Genomic DNA, 20,000 nt, shown 5'->3' on the forward strand with positions numbered 1-20,000 from the left:
TCAGGCAGGTGATTGGAATCGATTTGTGTCAGGAGGCAGTGAACGACGCAAAAGTGAACGCAGAAGCTAACGGTGAGTTTTAACCGATAGAGCTGATGTTTATGATGGATAGTTAGTGCTGTGTAATTCATTTAAAAAGTGTGTGTGTGTGTGTGTGTGTGTGTGTGTGTGTGTGTGTCAGGTTTAACCAACGTGGAGTATCACTGTGGTAAAGCGGAGGACATTTTCCCCACCATACTGAACGCTGTGGTGTCTCCTAATATTACTGCGATTGTAGATCCTCCTCGAGCAGGACTGCGTAAGAGCTACTCTTCATCATCATCATCATCATCATCATAGTGTTACAGTTACAGTTAACAACATTCAGCTCATTCCTGGCAAAATATTTGCCCCGAGTGCTTTATTCCTTTTAAACTGCATTATTTCTCATTCGTTTTTTTTTTTGTTTGTTTGTTCACTAAATTATTTAATTTCATTTGAAATAAAGACACCAAGTTTTTAATCCCTTTTACGGTTCGTGACAAACAGGATCGAAAAATGTCTAGAAGAATCTTTAAACGTTATTAGCGGATTCTGCTTCGAGCGGAACGTCGGCCATCTCTGTTTACGTTAATTCTCTTATGTTCGTGTCTTTGTTCCTGTTTTCCCTCCAGATTCCAGGCTGATTCTGGCCATCAGGAAGGCGGAGCATCTGAAGCGGCTGATTTACGTCACCTGTAACGCGAAAGGGGCCATGAACAACTTCACCGAGTCAGTAAACCTCTCGCCACATCCACGTCTCCTGTCGGTGTGAAATGAGCGGGCGAACGTTTTAAAACTTAACGTCTCGACGATAACGTCAGGGTCACGACGACGAACGCGGACGTCGCGTGTCGTAACTGTCGTGATCTTTCCGTCACTTCTTCGTGTCGCCACCTTCGCCTTCTGTCACTAAAGCGGTCATTTGTTTCGACTCTGTCGTTCTGTGTGATGTAAAAAAAAACCGTGTGATTAATAATAATTAATGAATGTGTACGTTTAAGACGATGACTGTCGTAAACGTCGTAAATCTAAAACTAATGACCGTGTCGTAGGAGCGACAGTACGGTGAACGTGCTGACGGCGTTTTGCCGACGTACTGAACGATAAACGATTTCGCTTCTGGAATTTGAACTTGTGTACGTTTTTATCTGGAGTTTTTCGGCACTGACGTCTCCTCTGTTTCCTCGTCAGTCTGTGCAGAGCTCCGTCTAACCGAGTGCATGGAGCACCGTTCCGTCCGGTGCGAGCGATGGCTGTGGATCTGTTCCCTCAGACCGCACACTGTGAGACCGTGCTGCTGTTCCAGAGGGTCGACTACATCTAACTACATCTCGATGTCTCTCTCTCTCTCGCTCTCTCTCTCTCTCTGTGTGTCTCTCTCTCTCTCTAGCTGCACCTGAGGAGTTATTTGTTAATAACCTTTTATTTTCACATGCAAATGGACTCGAGATGATTTTTAAGTTCTTGTAAAACTGAAAAAAACCTTTTCAAAAGGTACAAAAATACAATCAGTGTTTTTCTGACCCAGAAATTAGCTCCACCCCCTTCTGTTTAAACCTGTATAAGAGTTATACGGTTTGTTTATGGTCTCCATTCTCATCGTCACAGCAAGTTACATACTGCTGCTTTAATCATCTTGTATATTAAAGTTGTAATGACAAATAAAGAAAGAAAGAGAAGCGTCTGTTTGTGGTCATCACACCTTTATTCATTTGCATAAAGAAATCTCTGCACTTCAGCCGTGATCACGTCACATAACCAACTTTAGTTTTTTAGGCAGCATTGTGCCAAAGCGAAAGGAACAAAACAAACAAACTATGGGATGTGTTTTCAGAAGCTGTAAAAAAAACACACACACACACTGGGTCAGGCAGTGAAGCGTGGATGTGGTGGTGGTGATGATGATGATGATGATGAGGCAGCGGCACATTCTCGAAGCGGCGGCGGCTTTGTGTTCACAAACACACTAAATATTCAGGAAAAGCAACAGAAACCCCAAACTTCACACTGATGCTCCAGCAGTTATTGCCTTGTTTTTTTTCCTAATGTTTATGCAAAAGAAAAAAAAAAAAAAAACACCACTGAATCAGATCCTGACGCCGTCTACGTACAAAAAACTGCATAAAACGTTAAGCTTTGGTTCGTACAGTTTCTACGTCTTTTATTTTGATCAGAACTCTTTTTAAAGTAGTCTCTGAAATCATAAAATGCATACATGCTGAAAAAGTACTAAACACACACACACACACACACACACACACGTGTTTGAACTCTAAGTCATGCTGGAAACAGCAGGATTTTCCACACACACACACACACACACACGAGTAGGTAGCTTCACTTTTTTCCCCTACGTGAGAAATGGCACAGAACGTAAGCGCTGACTCGATCACGTCTCTACACCGAGTCTCTGCCGGTTCCTTCCTGCTCCAAGCCCTTGTGGTTACTGAAGGCTTACAGGAAAGCAGGATTGTTGGTTGGAGCAGTGTTTTGTTTTTTTTTTCCCTTCCTGCTCTCTGATATGTTTTATCCTGCGTTTCCTACAAAGAAAACTAAAGACCTCGGCATCGTCGTGGTCTCGGACCTGTCGACCCCGGAGAGGAACACGATGAAGAAACCAAACGTTCCTCTTAAATGTGTTTACACGCGATGTTTATGTTTACCTTCTGCTCTATGTTTATGTTCTGTAAAGCTGCTTTGAGACGAAGCCCACTGTAAACACCGCTATACAAATAAACTTGAATTGAATTGAATTAAATGATGCATCAGAAAAGTGTTGCAGCTTCGACACAACAGTGACTCCTGGTGGTGAAGTGCAACGTATCGCGTACGGAGCTTTATAGGGAAAGACACGCGTGTAAGTGCCTTTTTACACCCGGTGACTTCGTGTGTTGTCTCTGACCCGATAGCTGTCTGATCTGTTAAAACTGTCCCATTTACATCAGGCCACATAAACGCGTCTCGGCGAATCGGATATCGATCCGATCTTTCTGCTCCCGCCCACAATGCTAATATATTTGCCCTCATTTCCGGGGTAATTGTAACAGAACACACTTTGGTGTACGCGGTTTTCAGAACGCGATCAAAAAGAAGACGTAAAAACTGGTTACGACGTTTATGCTACAAAAAACAGCGTTTACTGTTTGCTGCATTTTCGCTGGCGGCAGCAGCGCGTTTTAAGCCCCGACGAGACGCCTGGGTGAAAGATCACCTGCGAGTGACGTAGTTCCGTTTGGGAGGAGTTTAGCGCTGACGTATGTGGCTTGAACAACCACATTCATTTACACCTGTCCAGTTTCATCTGAAACGCGTCCCAGACCACCTCCTGAAGGGGTTTGTACCATCGGGTTTATATCCGTCTCCAAAACGTTTCGGAGGGCATTTAGACCTGGTCTTTTTACCGCCGGGTAGATATCGGATCACAGAAAACACAGGAAGTGACCAGGTGTAAAAAGCCAGAGGGACGTTCCAAGTCGGGTTCTTATGGGAAAAGAACCGACGCCGATCGCCGATCAAAAGACATGGGTCTACCGCGTGGACGTGTCGATCACAAACACACTTCACACTTTGGTGCTTTCTTTCTTCCTAAACTAGTAAAAATTATTGTTCGATAATTCATTTTTTCCTCTTACAGCTGATCCATAAAAGATTTTATCGAAAGGGAAAGTTTGATGTTTGAGTAACGAAGCGTCGGTGACCGTGAAGGTCGGCAGGTCCGAGTCCCTTCCCTCCTCGACGCTTCTCTCGGCTAGATCGGATTTGTGCCGCTCAAATTCTAGATACACACAGAACCGGATGGGGTCGAGACCCAAAGAGATTTCGTGCCGACGCCTCGTCGTACCGCGGTCCGTCGCGACTCATTAAAAAAATAAGTGTGTTAACATCAATTCACAGCAGAAGTCTACGTTGTCACCTAAATCCATAATAGTGAACATGTACAGAAACGTCCAGCAGGAAAACCTTTATTTAATCGATCGTCTAAATATATTTAAAAAAAAAAAAATAATAATAATAATAAAAAAAAAGGAAGCCACAACATTTAAAATGCACAAACGCGAGCATTCGGACACCGGGTGAGAAGAACGAGCTTTGTTTCGTTGGTGGCGAGTGACGGCGGGTTTCGTAGAGAGAATGCATCAGGACGCGCGTGATGGCGTTCCAGCTCGTCACCCGCTAGTGCATCGGAGGACCGAACCCTGGTGTCTGATCGAACGGAGACGGTATTGCCTTGTAGCGCTAACTGCATAATTTATCAGTTATTTTAGGTGTGACGACGATGAGGGGACCTGCGGTGCTGTCAGCGTGAGGGGCAGGTCGCTGAAGGTCACGTTAGACGTCGACGGTGCACAGAGGTTCGCTGCCGGGCTGCGCCGACTCCACCACCGTCATTTTGGGCTTCTTTCGCGTCTCCTCCTGGTAACAAGAACGAAGTGTGTTGAGAATCGATTCTAAATCTGTTCGTCTGTTTACGACTCGGCTGTAAATCGCTGAGCGTAAACAACAAACACCGTGTTGTTCTGTTGTGGGAAAATCATCAACACAGGCGTGAAAAATTCATTCTTTACATCGTCTCCTGACTTTAACTTGTAGAGTCAGTCGCTGATCTATACAACAGATTCATCTTCTTTTAAAAACTAAAGTATTGGCACCCTTCTGCTCCATCCAGCTAATAGTGTATACAGAGAAGAGCACTGGTTTAATCCCAGTACAGTGTGTGTGTGTGTGTACGTGTGTGTGTGTGTCTGTGTGTACAGAGAAGAGCACTGGTTTAATCCCAGTACAGTGTGTGTGTGTGTGTGTACGTGTGTGTGTGTGTGTGTGTGTGTGTGTACAGAGAAGAGCACTGGTTTAATCCCAGTACAGTGTGTGTGTGTGTGTGTGTGTGTGTGTGTGTGTGTACAGAGAAGAGCACTGGTTTAATCCCAGTACAGTGTGTGTGTGTGTGTGTGTGTGTGTGTGTGTGTGTGTGTGTGTGTGTACAGAGAAGAGCACTGGTTTAATCCCAGTACAGTGTGTGTGTGTGTGTGTGTGTGTGTGTGTGTGTACAGAGAAGAGCACTGGTTTAATCCCAGTACAGTGTGTGTGTGTGTGTGTGTACAGAGAAGAGCACTGGTTTAATCCCAGTACAGTGTGTGTGTGTGTACAGAGAAGAGCACTGGTTTAATCCCAGTACAGTGTGTGTGTGTGTACAGAGAAGAGCACTGGTTTAATCCCAGTACAGTGTGTGTGTGTGTGCACTGGTTTAATCCCAGTACAGTGTGTGTGTACAGAGAAGAGCACTGGTTTAATCCCAGTACAGTGTGTGTGTGTGTGCACTGGTTTAATCCCAGTACAGTGTGTGTGTGTACAGAGAAGAGCACTGGTTTAATCCCAGTACAGTGTGTGTGCACTGGTTTAATCCCAGTACCGTGTGTGTAAGTGTTTAAACAACTCCACACACCAGACTATGTTGTTGTCGTCACAGTACTGACCACACGCTGTAATAGACTCTTTTTTTTTGTTGGAAGAACGGAGGGGTGCCAATACTTTGTGCGTGCTGGTTGATCGTACCCTCTCTTTAGCCAGTTTCCTCATTTCCTCTTGGAGTTTGTTCAGAATATGGAGGTTGGGCTTGTTCTTTTTGGCAAACTGCTGCAGCTCAATCACACTCTTGTCTGAATTTTCCTACACAAATCAAACACACACACACACACACACACACACACACACACACACACACACACACACACACACACACACACACACATCAGTAACACCGCCAACACCAACCTACTTACGTCTACAGCTGTGAATTCTTATCCTATACCTTTTTGACCATCTTGTTGTTCTCTCTGCCGTACATGCGCAGCAGAGACCCCCAGTTCTTCACATGAGGGTGTAACATCTGGAGGATCTTCTGAGAAGCCAGCTGTTTCCCCACTCTCTTGTTCTTACCTTAACACACAGCGTGAGACCCGAATATCAGTAGGACATCAGACACAACTGCCTTGCTGTTTATCATTTACATGTGTTAATGTTTTAATGGTGGAGCATGTAAACTGCTGTGTGTCGTGTGTTATAGAAGTGTGTGTGTGTGTGTGTATCTGTGTGAGAGTGTGTGTGTATCTGTGTGTGTGTGTGTATCTGTGTGTGTGTGTGTGTGTGTGTATCTGTATGTGTATCTGTGTGCGTGTGTGTATATCTGTCTGTGTGTGTGTGTGTGTGAGAGTATGAGTATGTGTGTGTGATTGTGTGTGTGTGTGATTGTGTGTGTGTGTGTGATTGTGTGTGTGTGAGTATGAGTATGTGTGTGTGTGAGATTGTGTGTGTGTGATTGTGTGTGAGAGTATGAGTATGTGTGTGAGTATGAGTATGAGTGTGTGTGTGTGTGTGTGTGTGTGTGAGAGTACGAGTATGTGTGTGTGTGTGTGTGTGAGTGAGTACGAGTATGTGTGTGTGTGTGTGTGTGTGTGTGTGTGTGTGTGTGTGAGAGAGAGTATGAGTATGTGTGTGTGTGTGTGTGTGTGTGTGAGAGAGTATGAGTATGTGTGTGTGTGTGTGTGTGTGTGTGTGTGACTTACACCACCCACGTACGCTGTGTTTCCCACACGTCATCACATATTCACTCTTCTGGTTCTTCCCTGGAATCACCTCAAACTTGATGCTGGTGTCCCCCATCCCGTGGTTTCTGCAGACAGACAGACAGTAAAACAGACAGTAAACCAGCGGCTCGGGACGCGACGCAGCACCTTGTGTGTGTCCTGCAGCACATGGCAGTGTCCTACCTCTTAAGGCACTCGTGAAGGATCTGGTAAGGTGACAGTAAGCCTGCTTTGTTGGTCAGTTCATACACTCGCGAGTCTTCGATACTGATATGGTTAAAATACTGAGGAGGAAACACGGACGTCTGATTAAACACGGAGCACACGGGGGGGGGGGGGGGGTCGTGTGTGTGTGTGTGTGTGTGTGTGTGTGTGTGAGAGAGAGAGAGGTCGGCGTACCTCAAGTTCGTCCCCTTCCACCGGCTTCTCCTCGGCCGTCTGCTTCACAAAGTCGGGGATGAGGATCTCCAGTGTGGCTCGAGCTGCACCAGAACAAAACATTTCAGCATGCAGGAGAACACTTAAGATCTCTCAGAACATCTGCATCATCATCCACAAACCACCACTTTCTCTTGTAGGAACCGACCGTCTGGTCCCAAAAGTTTCCAGCTGTAGATTTACGGTATTCATTTTAAACACCGACACAACAGACGTCTGTTATAATCAGATGCTCGTGCTGGTTTGGTCATCATCAGACCACAATGTTTGGGTTTTAGGGGCTTTTTACCCCTGGTCACTTCCTGTGTGTTCTGTGATCCGATATCTACCCGACGGTAAAAAGACCAGGTCTAAATGCCCTCCGAAACGTTTTGGAGACGGATATAACCCCGATGGTACAAACCCCTTCAGGAGGTGGTCTGGGACGCGTTTCAGATGAAACTGGACAGGTGTAAATGAATGTGGTTGTTCGAGCCACATACGTCAGCGCTAAACTCCTCCCAAACGGAGCTACGTCACTCGCAGGTGATCTTTCACCCAGGCGTCTCGTCTGGGCTTAAAACGCGCTGCCGCCGCCGGCGAAAACGCAGCAAACAGTAAACGCTGTTTCAATTTCAATTACCCCTGAAATGAGGTCAAATATATTAGCATTGTGGGCGGGAGCAGAAAGATGGGATCGATATCCGATTCGCCGAGACGCGTTTATGTGGCCTGATGTAAATGGGACAGTTTTAACAGATCAGACAGACATCGGATCAGAGACAACACACGTGACCAGGTGTAAAAAGGCACTTATATATAAATATATATGAGAATTTGCACAAGATTAATTTTCACATCATAGTTCCAGTTATATTTAATGCTGTGGCACAATTTAGTTAAAGCTCGACCTCGACCCGACACTGGAGACTCCTCCCTTTCATGTTAAACAGAAAACTCCACAATTACATACTTAAAAAAAAAAACAAAAAAAAACAAAAAAAAAACACATTTCTTTACGTGGTACATCTGCTTGTACACGTCTCTGTGACTGAGCTGTTGCTATAGCAACATTAACGTAGTATTAAAACCAGCTCGTTAAAGCCGCCGCCGCCGTTACGGGGTGATAAAAGACAAACGGACGAAGATCAGAAACTGGATCGAACCGAATTTAACAACAAGCGTGAAAATAGACGTAAATGTAAATACCAGCTTTATTCTTGGCGAGTTTTTTGCTACTCGCCGTCCCGGTGCCGTACGTGACGCCGTCTATTATAACTGAAGCTCCGAAGGGTTCACTTGGGTTTTCTGGGAGAAAATAACCAAACAGGATCTTTAACACATTGTACAAAGTGTGCAAAAAAAAAAAAACTCACTCACACTCTCACACTCACTCACATACTCACTCACACACTCACTCACACACACACTCACACTCACACTCACTCACACACTCACACTCACTCACACACTCACTCACACACTCACTCACACACTCACTCACACACTCACTCACACACTCACTCACACACTCACTCACACACTCACTCACACACTCACTCACACACTCACACACACACTCACTCACACACTCACTCACACACTCACACACACACTCACACACTCGCTCACACACTCCTATCACACTCTCACTCACACACTCACTCACACACTCACTCACACACTCACTCACACACTCACTCACACACTCACGCACACACTCACTCACACACTCACGCACACACTCACACACACACTCACTCACACACGCACTCACACACTCACACACACTCACACTCAGACACACTCAGACACGCACCCACTCACTCACACACACACTCACGCACACTCACACACACACACACACTCACGCACACTCACGCACCCACTCACTCACTCACTCACTCACTCGCACTCACACGCACTCACACACGCACTCACACACGCACTCACACACGCACTCACACACGCACTCACTCACATTCACACACACACACACTCACGCACTCACACACACACGCACTCACACACTCACGCACTCACACACACACGCACTCACACACACACGCACTCACACACACACGCACTCACACACACACGCACTCACACACGCACACACACACGCACGCACACACGCACTCACACACGCACACACTCGCACACGCACACGCACTCGCACTCGCACTCACACACGCACTCACACACGCACTCGCACACGCACACACACACTCACTCACACTCACTCACACACTCACTCACACACTCACTCACACACTCACTCACACACTCACTCACACACTCACTCACACACACACTCACACACTCACTCACACACTCACTCACACACTCACTCACACACTCACTCACACACTCACTCACTCACTCTCACTCTCACTCTCACTCACACTCACCACACACACTCACCACACACACTTACCACACACACTTACCACACACACTTACCACACACACTTACCACACACACTTACCACACACACTTACCACACACACTTACCACACACACTTACCACACACACTTACCACACACACTTACCACATTCAAAAAAGTTGTAAACAGGTCGGACCTTCAGCACACGTTGCATATATTCGTGTAGGATGCAAACCTCTGACTTCCCGTTCGGGTTGATGACAAACTCTAAAACAGACACGGAGAGAGAAATCTCATACGGCATCTTGCGTAAGTATTCACACCCCCATCCCATGCAGCCTCAGTACAAAGCAGCCTGTTTGAGAGAACACCACTTCATCGGCACGTTCACATCAGGGCTGGGCGATAAAACGATCACGATACGTATCGCGATAAACACGTGATCGATAAAAAATGTGTTCGATAAAACGTCCGAAAATTTTTACTCTTCGTCGGAAGAAAACAGAGGTCGCGAAGCAAGCTTGGTTGCATTAACAAAAGGCGCTCGCTCTCTGGTAACCTAGCAACGTAGGGAGTGACACGCTAACAGCCAATCATGTAACAGTATCGTGTTTGGTTGCACCATATCGTAAAAACGTTTAAATGTAATATATTTTTCTCCTGGTCCTTATTTTAAATGGATCATAAATATCAATAATTAGATATCGACCGATATGTAACACCGATATCGCGATACGGTTTTCAGCCGTATCGCCCAGCCCTAGTTCCCACCGTGAAGCCTGGTGTTGGCAGCGTTGTGACGTGCTTTACAGCTGAGACTGTACAAAATGCAAGTCTGTCACTTTAAACCAACCAAGATCCGAATATAAAAAGAGCCGCGGCTGAACGTGTCCACGGAACACCGATCCCCGAGGGGGTGAATACTTATGCGACTAACAGATTTTTGTGCATGTGCATCGGACAGTAAAACAATCTTTACAATCTCTATTCTAAATTAGTGTCGAACCGACCCGTACCTTTCTTAGTGGGGGCGTCCTGCACCGACAGCGTGATGAGCTTCTGATTGGCCGGGAGGATGGGCCTCTCGGACTCCGCCTGCTTCCTCTTCATGTCCCTGTTGAATTGCCGTCGCTCCGCCCACGTGCGAAACTTCTTCACGGTCACTTGCTCGAAGTCGAAGCACTTCTCTAGGTAGCTGCGGAACTCCTCGATGTCTGGAGGAGGGAAGGAGGGAGGGTTCGAGGTTTGGGAGTCGACGGTCCTAAACCGATTCGAATCTGAATCGAAGCTTTTGGTTCACATGCTGTGAGTTCTGGCGCGTAATTAAATACTAAGTTAATGAAACAGATCATTTACGTTTCTTTAGTCAAAATATAGCAAGAAGAGAAAAGCGAAAGCTCGCGCCACGGTTCTGTAAAAACGGACGCCGCTCTTACCGACGGACTCGTCTTTGCACACCTCCACCTTGGCCTTGACCTGCCCCAGCGCTCCCTGTGCCGTCTCTCCCCCGTGGCTGTCTTTCCCCTCGGGCCGGTTGTCCGAGGTGTCCGGGTTCAACTCGTCACACGCTCCCTCCGGAGCCGTGGAGTCGGGTTCTTCGGTCCTCTCCTGGGGTTCTCGCTCGTCCCCGTCCTTGACCGGAGACACGTTGGGCGTCACTTCTCCGTTCTGCTCCCGTTCTTCGTGTTCCTTCATTCGTTTATAGTGCAAACAAGGGATGCTACTGGTAGGAGGGTCGTGTTTCTGAAACACAGATGCGGTTCACAAAAAGAAAGGTTTACCAAAAGTTTTGACACCCTACGGTTCTCTGTACGTGGCGTAAAATCGTTTGGGTTCAAACAAATAAACTGTAGTACGGTCATGACCCAGACCCAGTGTTTACCCTGATACTCCCAGTGCCGAGGAAGTAAGGTCTGGACCAGGTAACGACTCTGGTCTCCCGGTGGAGGTAGACTGGAATGCCGGAGTTATGGAATGTCATGATCCATCCGTCAGGAAGAGGCTCTGTAGGCGGACGACCTCGACCTGCACAGAGAGCCCAAAAACTCTCCATCTTTAACACTTTTGCAGCACGCGGTGCAGTAACGATAAAAGAGAACGCTCGGATTAACCGTTAAATGTGATTTTATTAGTCAATCTGGGTCGTTTAAAAGCAACGAAGACAGACTTACTCTTAAGAACAGTCTTAATTTTAGTAATCATAGGCTGGACACCCTGCTCCGTGTCGGACTGGTGATCGCTGTCGGCTGCGTATTTATCCTCGGCCAGACGCATCTTCTTGGGCACCGGCATGCCTTCTTCTAACAGCGCGTCTACATCGTTGTCAAAGTCGTCCTGGAAGAGACAAGCGGTTACAGACGAGCGCAAAAATAGATAGATAGATAGATAAATAAATAAATAAATAAAAACCCACATGAAAACTTTCACTGTAGTACAAAGAAGAGAAAGAAGATGTGATCTATAGCGACTTTATTTCCCAGAACAGAAAAAAGCTCGTCCGGTCTCGTGTACCTCGTAGGAGTAACTGTGGTCCTCATCGTTGGCCTGCTGCTGCTGGACGATCATCTCGGACATGTACTCGCTCTCCTCTCCGTCCTCAGCCTCAAGGAAGTTCTCGCTGTAATCCTCCAGCTCGTCCAGCACCGCAAACTCCACCTTGTTCTCCTGCTCAACCTCGGGTTCTACGCTCGAGTCTCCCTGCCCCGTTCCCTCTGCTGCCCCACCCTGTGCCTTCCCGTTCTCTAGCTGCTGCTCGTCTATCTGACCCTGCCCTGTGTATAACACTTTTCTGTCTTTGCCCTTGCTGCTGTTGCTGCTGCAGCCGCCGTCTCCTCCGAAGCTGACGCTGATCTTAACGTCTCGGAGAAGCTTAAGGTCGGGGAGAAAGGAGGTGACGGGTGGAGCGTGACGCCCGGTGCCTGGGCACGAGTCACCGTGTAACGCACGACCGCTAAAAGACGCCGAGCCCTTGGCGAGGAGCAGAACGTCGGCATCCTCGGCCGGCGCGAGCGAGGGTCCATCACCGCCGGAGCTAACGTCCATTTCCTCGGCGTCACTGGACGTTTGCAGGGGAGGTGGTGGAGGAGCTTTACATTTACTGCTTCCTGACAATTCATCATCAGGAGGCTCCAGAGGGAGAGGAGGCACAAACTCACCAACATCCATCATCCAATTAACAATAGATCATATATATATATATATATAAATATTAATACATACAACTGACCCTACTTAGAAGAACTACGACTAGTTAAGTGCTGGAATCTAATCAAAGCCCAAATATACAGCTAAACACCCCAGAAGGTCGTAAACACCCGGTCTCTTGAGCACGCTAAGCCGACTACATTGTTCTTTTCATTAATGTAGACAGCTTTTTACAAATCACTGTCTCAATTATTGGAAATCACAATGCATTCAGCTTAAACCTTTGCCCACATCTAAACACGGTCCATCCTCCAGAACAACGGTCACTGAGGAGAGAAATAAAGACAGAAGAATCATCGTGTTACAGAGACGTCCGGTAAAACTTCTTTTTAAGATATAGATCGCCAAAGAACACTTAAAAAAATAAAAATGATACTTTTACATTTATATTTTTATTCCTTATACATCATTCGTCTTCCTGGAAAATATTTCAATGACTACAAATTACTATAAATACACCTTTTACATCAATAAAACGTTTATTCGCTGCTATATTAAATCTGACCGAGCAAAAACACTATGTTCATTCAATTAGTGTCTCGTGCAGGAGCCTAGCAGGAGACTATCGGGAGACTAGCAGGAGACTATCGGGAGACTAGCAGGAGACTATCGGGAGACTAGCAGGAGACTATCGGGAGACTATCGGGACACTAGCAGGAGACTAGCAGGAGACTATCGGGAGACTATCGGGACACTAGCAGGAGACTAGCAGGAGACTATCGGGAGACTATCGGGAGACTAGCAGGAGACTATGATGAGACTATCGGGAGACTAGCAGGAGTCTAAGATGAGACTAACGGAAGACTAAGGGGAGACTAGCAGGAGACTATCGGGAGACTAGCAGGAGACTAAGATGAGACTAAGGGGAGACTAGCAGGAGACTATCGGGAGACTATGATGAGACTATCGGGAGACTAGCAGGAGTCTAAGATGAGACTAACGGAAGACTAAGGGGAGACTAACGGAAGACTAAGGGGAGACTATCGGGAGACTAGCAGGAGACTATCGGGAGACTAGCAGGAGACTATCTGGAGACTAGCAGGAGACTAAGATGAGACTAACGGAAGACTAAGGGGAGACTAACGGAAGACTAAGGGGAGACTATCGGGAGACTAGCAGGAGACTATCGGGAGACTAGCAGGAGACTAGCAGGAGACTATCGGGAGACTAGCAGGAGACTATCGGGAGACTAGCAGGAGACTAGCAGGAGACTATCGGGAGACTATCGGGAGACTAGCAGGACCCTAACCTGATCTCGGGCCGAATCCCAAACCGCGCCCTTCCCCTACACAAGTACACTACATACACGTCACATATAACGGTGTCACCGCCTATAAAGTGCGCTCTGTAAACAACAGCTACCCATTTGGGACACAGCCGCCCGCTGGTCAACAGGCAAAACGCACGACTCGAATTTCAAACCGAAATAAACACAGATCAGACAAAATGTTTCTCAGCAACACGTATTAAACAAACTCGGTATAAATTTACAAACCTGTCTAAATAAATGTTATTTAAAACGGACTGAATAGCGCTATTTGTTCCGTTTTACACCAGTCAGCCGCCCGCCCCCTCCTCTGTCCGCCATGTTCTAACCTGCTGCCGCTCTCACGCCTTTGTGCCCGCCCCTTTGCCGGGGTCTCTGCGTCGTGGATTGGACGACTTGTTTAAGTGCGATTGGTTGAGTCTTTTCGCTGTTCTATGGTGATTGGCTGTCTGTTCTACGGTGATTTGTTGTAGTCCCCCCAAATTAAAATTAATCGACAATTTATAAATGTTACACACACACACACACACACACACACACACACACACACACACACAGACAGAAAGTGTGTGTAACATTTATAAATTGTTGATTAATTTTATTTGACGATCAATTTTATTTTTTATATATATAAAAAACTCATCTTTAGTCATTAGCTTGTTAGCCAGTGGCTGAGTTTATTTCTTTCTTTGAACAATGTCTGGGGTGAGTGAGGAAGTCTGAGACTATTGAGGAAGTGTGGGACTAGTGAGAACATCTGGGGCAAGTGTGGAGGTCAGACTAGTGAGGACGTGTGGGGCGAGTGAGGAAGTCTGAGACTAGTGAGGAAGTCTGGGGTGAGTGAGGAAGTCTGAGATGAGTGAAGAAGTCTGGGGTGAGTGAGAAAGTCTGGGTGAGGACGTCTGGGGTGAGTGAGGAAGTCTGAGACTAGTGATGAAGTCTTGGGTGAGTGAGGATTTCTGAGACTAGTGATGAAGTCTGGGGGGAGTGAGGAAGTCTGAGACTAGTGAGGAAGTCTGGGGTGAGTGAGGAAGTCTGAGACTAGTGAGGAAGTCTGAGACTAGTGAGGATGTCTAGGGCGAGTGAGGAGGTCTGAGACTAGTGAGGAAGTCTGGGGTGGGTGAGAAAGTCTGGGATGAGTGAGGAAGTCTGAGAATAGTGAGGATGTCTAGGGCGAGTGAGGAGGTCTGAGACTAGTGAGGAAGTCTGGGGTGAGTGAGAAAGTCTGGGATGAGTGAGGATGTCTGAGACTAGTGAGGAAGTCTGAGACTAGTGAGGACGTCTAGGGTGAGTGAGGAAGTCTGGGGTGAGTGAGGAAGTCTGAGATGAGTGAGGAAGTCTGAGACTAGTAAGGAAGTCTGAGACTAGTGAGGATGTCTGGGATGAGTGAGGAAGTCTGAGACTAGTGAGGACGTCTAGGGTGAGTGAGAAAGTCTGGGTGAGGACGTCTGGGATGAATGAGGAAGCCTGAGACTAGTGAGGAAGTCTGTGGTGAGTGAGGAAGTCTGAGACTAGTGATGAAGTCTGGGGCGAGTGAGGAAGTCTGAGACTAGTGAGGAAGTCTGAGACTAGTGATGAAGTCTGGGATGAGTGAGGAAGTCTGAGACTAGTGAGGAAGTCTGAGACTAGTGAGGACGTCTAGGGCAAGTGAGGAAGTCTGGGGTGAGTGAGGAAGTCTGAGATGAGTGAGGAAGTCTGAGACTAGTAAGGAAGTCTGAGACTAGTGAGGATGTCTAGAGCGAGTGAGGAGGTCTGAGACTAGTGAAGAAGTCTGGGGTGAGTGAGGAAGTCTGGGATGAGTGAGGAGGTCTGAGACTAGTGAGGAAGTCTGGGGTGAGTGAGGAAGTCTGAGACTAGTGAGGAAGTCTGGGGTGAGTGAGAAAGTCTGGGTGAGGACGTCTGGGATGAGTGAGGAAGTCTGAGACTAGTGAGGAAGTCTGTGGCGAGTGAGGAAGTCTGAGACTAGTGAGGAAGTCTGAGACTAGTGATGAAGTCTGGGATGAGTGAGGAAGTCTGAAACTAGTGAGGAAGTCTGAAACTAGTGAGGAAGTCTGAGACTAGTGATGAAGTCTGAGACTAGTGAGGAAGTCTGAAACTAGTGAGGAAGTCTAGAGCGAGTGAGGAGGTCTGAGAATAGTAAGGAAGTCTGGGGTGAGTGAGGAGGTCTGAGAATAGTGAGGAAGTCTGGGGTGAGTGAGGAAGTCTGGGATGCCAACGGTGTTCATTGACATTGAGGCCAGGTCTTTTACACAGGACATTTGGACCTCTTAATTTCAGTAAAGAGAAACTGTAATGCTACAAGTCTACAAATACATTCTATACCTTTGAGCGGTAACAGTTTGGGGAAGAAGCCCGTGTGATAGTCAGGGGTGCACATACTTTCGCTTGTAACGTAATTCCCTTAATTACCTCGCGTGTGGGTTAGTTATTGTGTCTACACGTGTATAAGTGTTCGATTCCGAACAGAAAGAAGCGAAACCACACAATCTATCGATCGCCTCTGAGATCAGCGTAGAATTCTTTAGACCTCAGTCGTGTTTCACTTCACGTCGCCTTCCAGCCCGCTAGTTGGCGACTGAGCGAGATTCGCGTAATCTCCGTAATCTCGCGAGAACGAATACTGCAACGTCATGACGATGTTCCTGGAGTAACGTTAGAGGAAGTTATTCCAGTAAATTGTCGTTAACGGAAAGCAAAAGTTTGTAGATTTAAGTGACTGAACTCCGCCGCGGGCCTCAAAATAAACCGCTAGAACTTTTTAGCTGCAGGTTTGGAACCTTTTCGACACCATGATGGCGGATGATGACCAGCCCAAGACGTTGTAAGTATATTGAGCTCATTAGCATAAAAGTGAACTAGCTTCCTTGCTAGCTGACTAGCATGCTAAGCGGTCACGCTGTAGCGGAGAATCGTTAGCATTAGCATTAGCCAGCGTGCTGTAGATTTATTAGCAAGCCGAGGCGTTAAAACGAGGATCTCTGATGAACAAAGCGCTCAACGATTCGACCGTAAAACCGGGACCGTGTATCTTAAGGTCCCCGTTTCGTGTGTAAAATTAGCTTTTAGCTACCGAGCTAGCTAGCAAGCTAATTAGCTAGCAAGTTAGCAGTCAACATTGTGAAGCCAAGCGATGTAACGTAGCATCTAGTGAGGTGTTTTTTTTTTGTCTCGGTTCACACGTGTTACCGGTCGATTACATCGAGTATAACGTGTTAACGTGAACTTCGTGTTAGTTTTGTTCGAGATTCACTTTAACACAAGTCTCGCCGGCTAAGCGTTAGCTTTTATGCCGTTAGCTAACCGGCTAGATCCGGTTTGTGTCTCATTAGCGCTGTTTTTTAGATGTTACTTTACAGAAGAGCGGATATAAAGATTCTTGGGGTTATATAAAGGGGTAAAGGTGTAGATGGGGTAGGATGTGGTCGGGGTGGAGCGTGTGGAGATGGCGGTGACTAGCTGCCTGTGAGCGGGTGAAAACGTGGCAGCAGTGAGGGCTGTGTGGTGGCCTGGAGCCCGAGGACCGAACCGTCTCAGCCTTAAACACACACCGTGTGCTGCACACTGGTCCCTCGGACTGCTTTGTCTTCGGTGTTGGAATAAAATCTACAATTAGAAGGAGGTGTCGGAGACGGCGTTTTGTCAGATCTGAGCACAAACAGGACGGTACACGTCGAAAAAAAGGACGTAGTGTAATGTTGACTCGACCGAAGAAACACACACACAACACACACACATCACACACACATCACACACACATCACACACACATCACACACACATCACACACACATCACACACACATCACACACACATCACAGACACTGAGTTAGAAACAGTCCAGCTGCTGAACAACACGCACTTTCTTTTGTTTACAGAAATCAATTCTACTTCATCCTACACCTTCATTTTAAAAACAAGGTGTAGGCTGAATATTTGTAAATTTGGTGTGTGTGTGTGTGTGGGACCCCACTGCCCCCTTGTCCACTGTCCCTACTGCCCCTACCCCAATGTCCACTGCCCCCTACCCCATTGTCCCCACTGCCTGCTGCCCCCTACCCCACTGTCCCCACCCCAATGTCCACTGCCCCCTACCCCACCCCAATGTCCACTGCCCCCTACCCCACCCCAATGTGCCTACTGCCAAATACCCACCTGTCCCCACTGCCTGCTGCCCCCCAACCCCACTGTCCCCACTGCCTGCTGCCCCTACTGCACTGTCCCCACTGCCTGCTGCCCCTGCCCCACTGCCCCTACCCCAATGTCACCACTGTCCCCTACCCCACCCCAATGTCCCCACTGCCTACTGCCCAATTCCCCATTGCTTAATGCCCCCCAACCCGTCTGTCCCCACCCCACTGCCCCTACCCCACCCCAGTGTCCCCACTGCCTACTGCCCAATACCCCACTGTCCCCACTGCCTACTGCCCCTACCCCAATGTTCCCTGTCCCCTACCCCACTGCCCTCCATCTCCCTTCCTGTCCTGTATAAACTGAGATGGTGGAGGAAACTTGCTGAACCTGATCTGAACAGATGTGTATCACTGCTGCAGGTCAGAAGTGAGCGTACAGTCAGATACGACGCACGAGGAGTAATAAAGAGAACAGAATGACAAACTCACCGACGTGTAACACGGGGCTCGTTGTCAGGGGAACACTGTAGTGTGATTTGAGCAAACTGTATCAGATCTCTAGCTCACTGTTTCAAAACACCTTGTTTATAAGGACACGTCATGTTCAAGACACGTCAAGCACAACATGAACTTTTCTCACTGTAATCTCTCTCATTCTTATTTCAACCGTAGGTACGTCGGAAACCTCTCCCGGGATGTGACGGAGGCTCTGATCATGCAGGTGTTCACTCAGATTGGACCCTGCAAGAGCTGCAAAATGATCATCGATGTGAGTAGAAGCATCGGTGCTAGAGAGAGTTAGCTACGATACGCACAAGCAAACACGGCGTTCTTTCGAGTGAAAGTTGTAATTCCAGCAGAGCTCATGATCACTTTAGCAGATGTTGTTGGAGGATTTCTGGCCCAGCATCAGTTTTTATTTCTCTCTCTCTCTCTTTTTTTTTCCCTCCTCTTCTTCCAGACGGCAGGAAACGATCCGTACTGCTTTGTGGAGTTCTTCGAGCATATGCATGCTGCCGCTGCCCTGGCTGCCATGAACGGACGGAAAATATTAGGAAAGGTAATACGAGAGACGGTTCAGATTCACGTCGGATTGATCGTTCTTCTTTTTCTTTCCTCTCTTTCCCCCCTTCTCCTGGGCACATCAGGTCAGTAAGGTGTTGGAACTCCGAGCCGGTCTCCAAGTCGACACATCGCAGGGTGATCTCCACACTTACTTAACTGTTAACTCTATAATTACTACAAAAATACTGAGAAAACTCCTCAGACCTGGATGAAAATGACTTCTTTATTGTGGTCAATCAGCCAACAAATTATAAGAGAAATTGCCAAATTTAAAAGTAACAAAGTGCCAAATTAAAAGTAACAAAGTGCCAAATTAAAAGTAACAAATGAAACCCCCCCCCCCCCAAAAAAAAAGAGCATGTCATGCAAAATCAATCAAGAAAAACAAGAACTCTCGCGATGTCCTTGCAAAAATAACAACACCCACCTTGACCCACGGGCACGTGCACCCACCCCTTCGCCCCCAAAGAACCAAAAAAACCTCAGATATCTTCTCAATATATACCCTGGTGCTCCTAGGAGCCCAGGTGCCATATCACCTTATTTACCAGTATTACCTCCTATGTTTTCTAAATACACTGACCCAATTTCCCCTTATTTCCCATCACCTTTCACCCATATGCCCATTTATGGATTTTCCTCCCCTTATTTTTCAGGGCCTAGGTCTGTGGACCACTGTTTTTTTTTTCATTCTACATAACATGTTATTGCTATGGACCAAGGTCTGAGAACCATGGTCTTCTTCATTTTCCATAACAATTTATGAGCTAAGGTCTGGGAACAATGGTCTTTTCCCTTCTACATAAGTTGTTATTACAAATGTGCTCAGACTGACTAGGCCTGACAGCCCCGAATCTGGTTGCAATAAACATCTTTGGCCTACAACATCACCTACATGTGTCTTATGACAGCAATTGTAATATTTTG

The 20,000-nt window shown here is 47.0% G+C and overlaps 3 protein-coding genes across 9 annotated transcripts in view; 2 read left to right on the forward strand and 1 right to left on the reverse strand.

The window, feature by feature from the left end:
- Positions 1-1,705, forward strand: part of trmt2a (tRNA methyltransferase 2 homolog A) — a 13,479-nt gene extending 11,774 nt beyond the window's left edge. The window contains exons 10-13 of the mRNA XM_027169045.2: positions 1-72; positions 182-298; positions 654-750; positions 1,213-1,705. The exon at positions 1-72 is cut by the window's left edge and continues 4 nt beyond it. Coding sequence (XP_027024846.1) covers positions 1-72; positions 182-298; positions 654-750; positions 1,213-1,345 — 419 coding nt within the window. The 3' untranslated portion in view covers positions 1,346-1,705. The remainder of the gene's footprint in view (positions 73-181; positions 299-653; positions 751-1,212) is intronic.
- Positions 1,706-3,967: 2,262 nt separating this feature from the next.
- On the reverse strand, positions 3,968-14,245 carry dgcr8 (DGCR8 microprocessor complex subunit). 2 transcript variants are annotated; one of them, XM_027169022.2, is made up of 14 exons: positions 14,108-14,245; positions 11,920-12,878; positions 11,580-11,742; positions 11,291-11,433; positions 10,845-11,151; positions 10,425-10,622; positions 9,574-9,675; positions 8,229-8,327; positions 7,002-7,084; positions 6,786-6,886; positions 6,582-6,688; positions 5,828-5,955; positions 5,572-5,685; positions 3,968-4,434 (listed from the first exon to the last, which is right to left on the reverse strand). In XM_027169022.2, exons 2-14 carry the CDS (start codon positions 12,574-12,576, stop codon positions 4,351-4,353), a joined length of 2,286 nt encoding a protein of 761 aa, XP_027024823.1. In that variant the 5' UTR covers positions 12,577-12,878; positions 14,108-14,245; the 3' UTR covers positions 3,968-4,350. The 2 variants fall into 2 exon arrangements, with proteins under 2 accessions (XP_027024823.1, XP_027024833.1); XM_027169032.2 differs by lacking the exon at positions 8,229-8,327.
- Positions 14,246-16,521: 2,276 nt separating this feature from the next.
- Positions 16,522-20,000, forward strand: part of tia1l (cytotoxic granule-associated RNA binding protein 1, like) — a 7,998-nt gene continuing 4,519 nt past the window's right edge. For 5 of the 6 annotated variants that reach the window (XM_027169081.2, XM_027169075.2, XM_027169088.2 and 2 more), the window contains exons 1-3: positions 16,522-16,700; positions 18,681-18,777; positions 18,970-19,068. In XM_027169081.2, the coding sequence (XP_027024882.1) occupies positions 16,669-16,700; positions 18,681-18,777; positions 18,970-19,068 (228 nt within the window). In that variant the 5' untranslated portion in view covers positions 16,522-16,668. The remainder of the gene's footprint in view (positions 16,701-18,680; positions 18,778-18,969; positions 19,069-20,000) is intronic. The other variant, XM_027169066.2, reaches the window with a different exon arrangement.

The sequence above is a fragment of the Tachysurus fulvidraco genome, chromosome 9 (assembly GCF_022655615.1).
Source record: "Tachysurus fulvidraco isolate hzauxx_2018 chromosome 9, HZAU_PFXX_2.0, whole genome shotgun sequence".
NCBI lineage: Eukaryota > Metazoa > Chordata > Actinopteri > Siluriformes > Bagridae > Tachysurus > Tachysurus fulvidraco.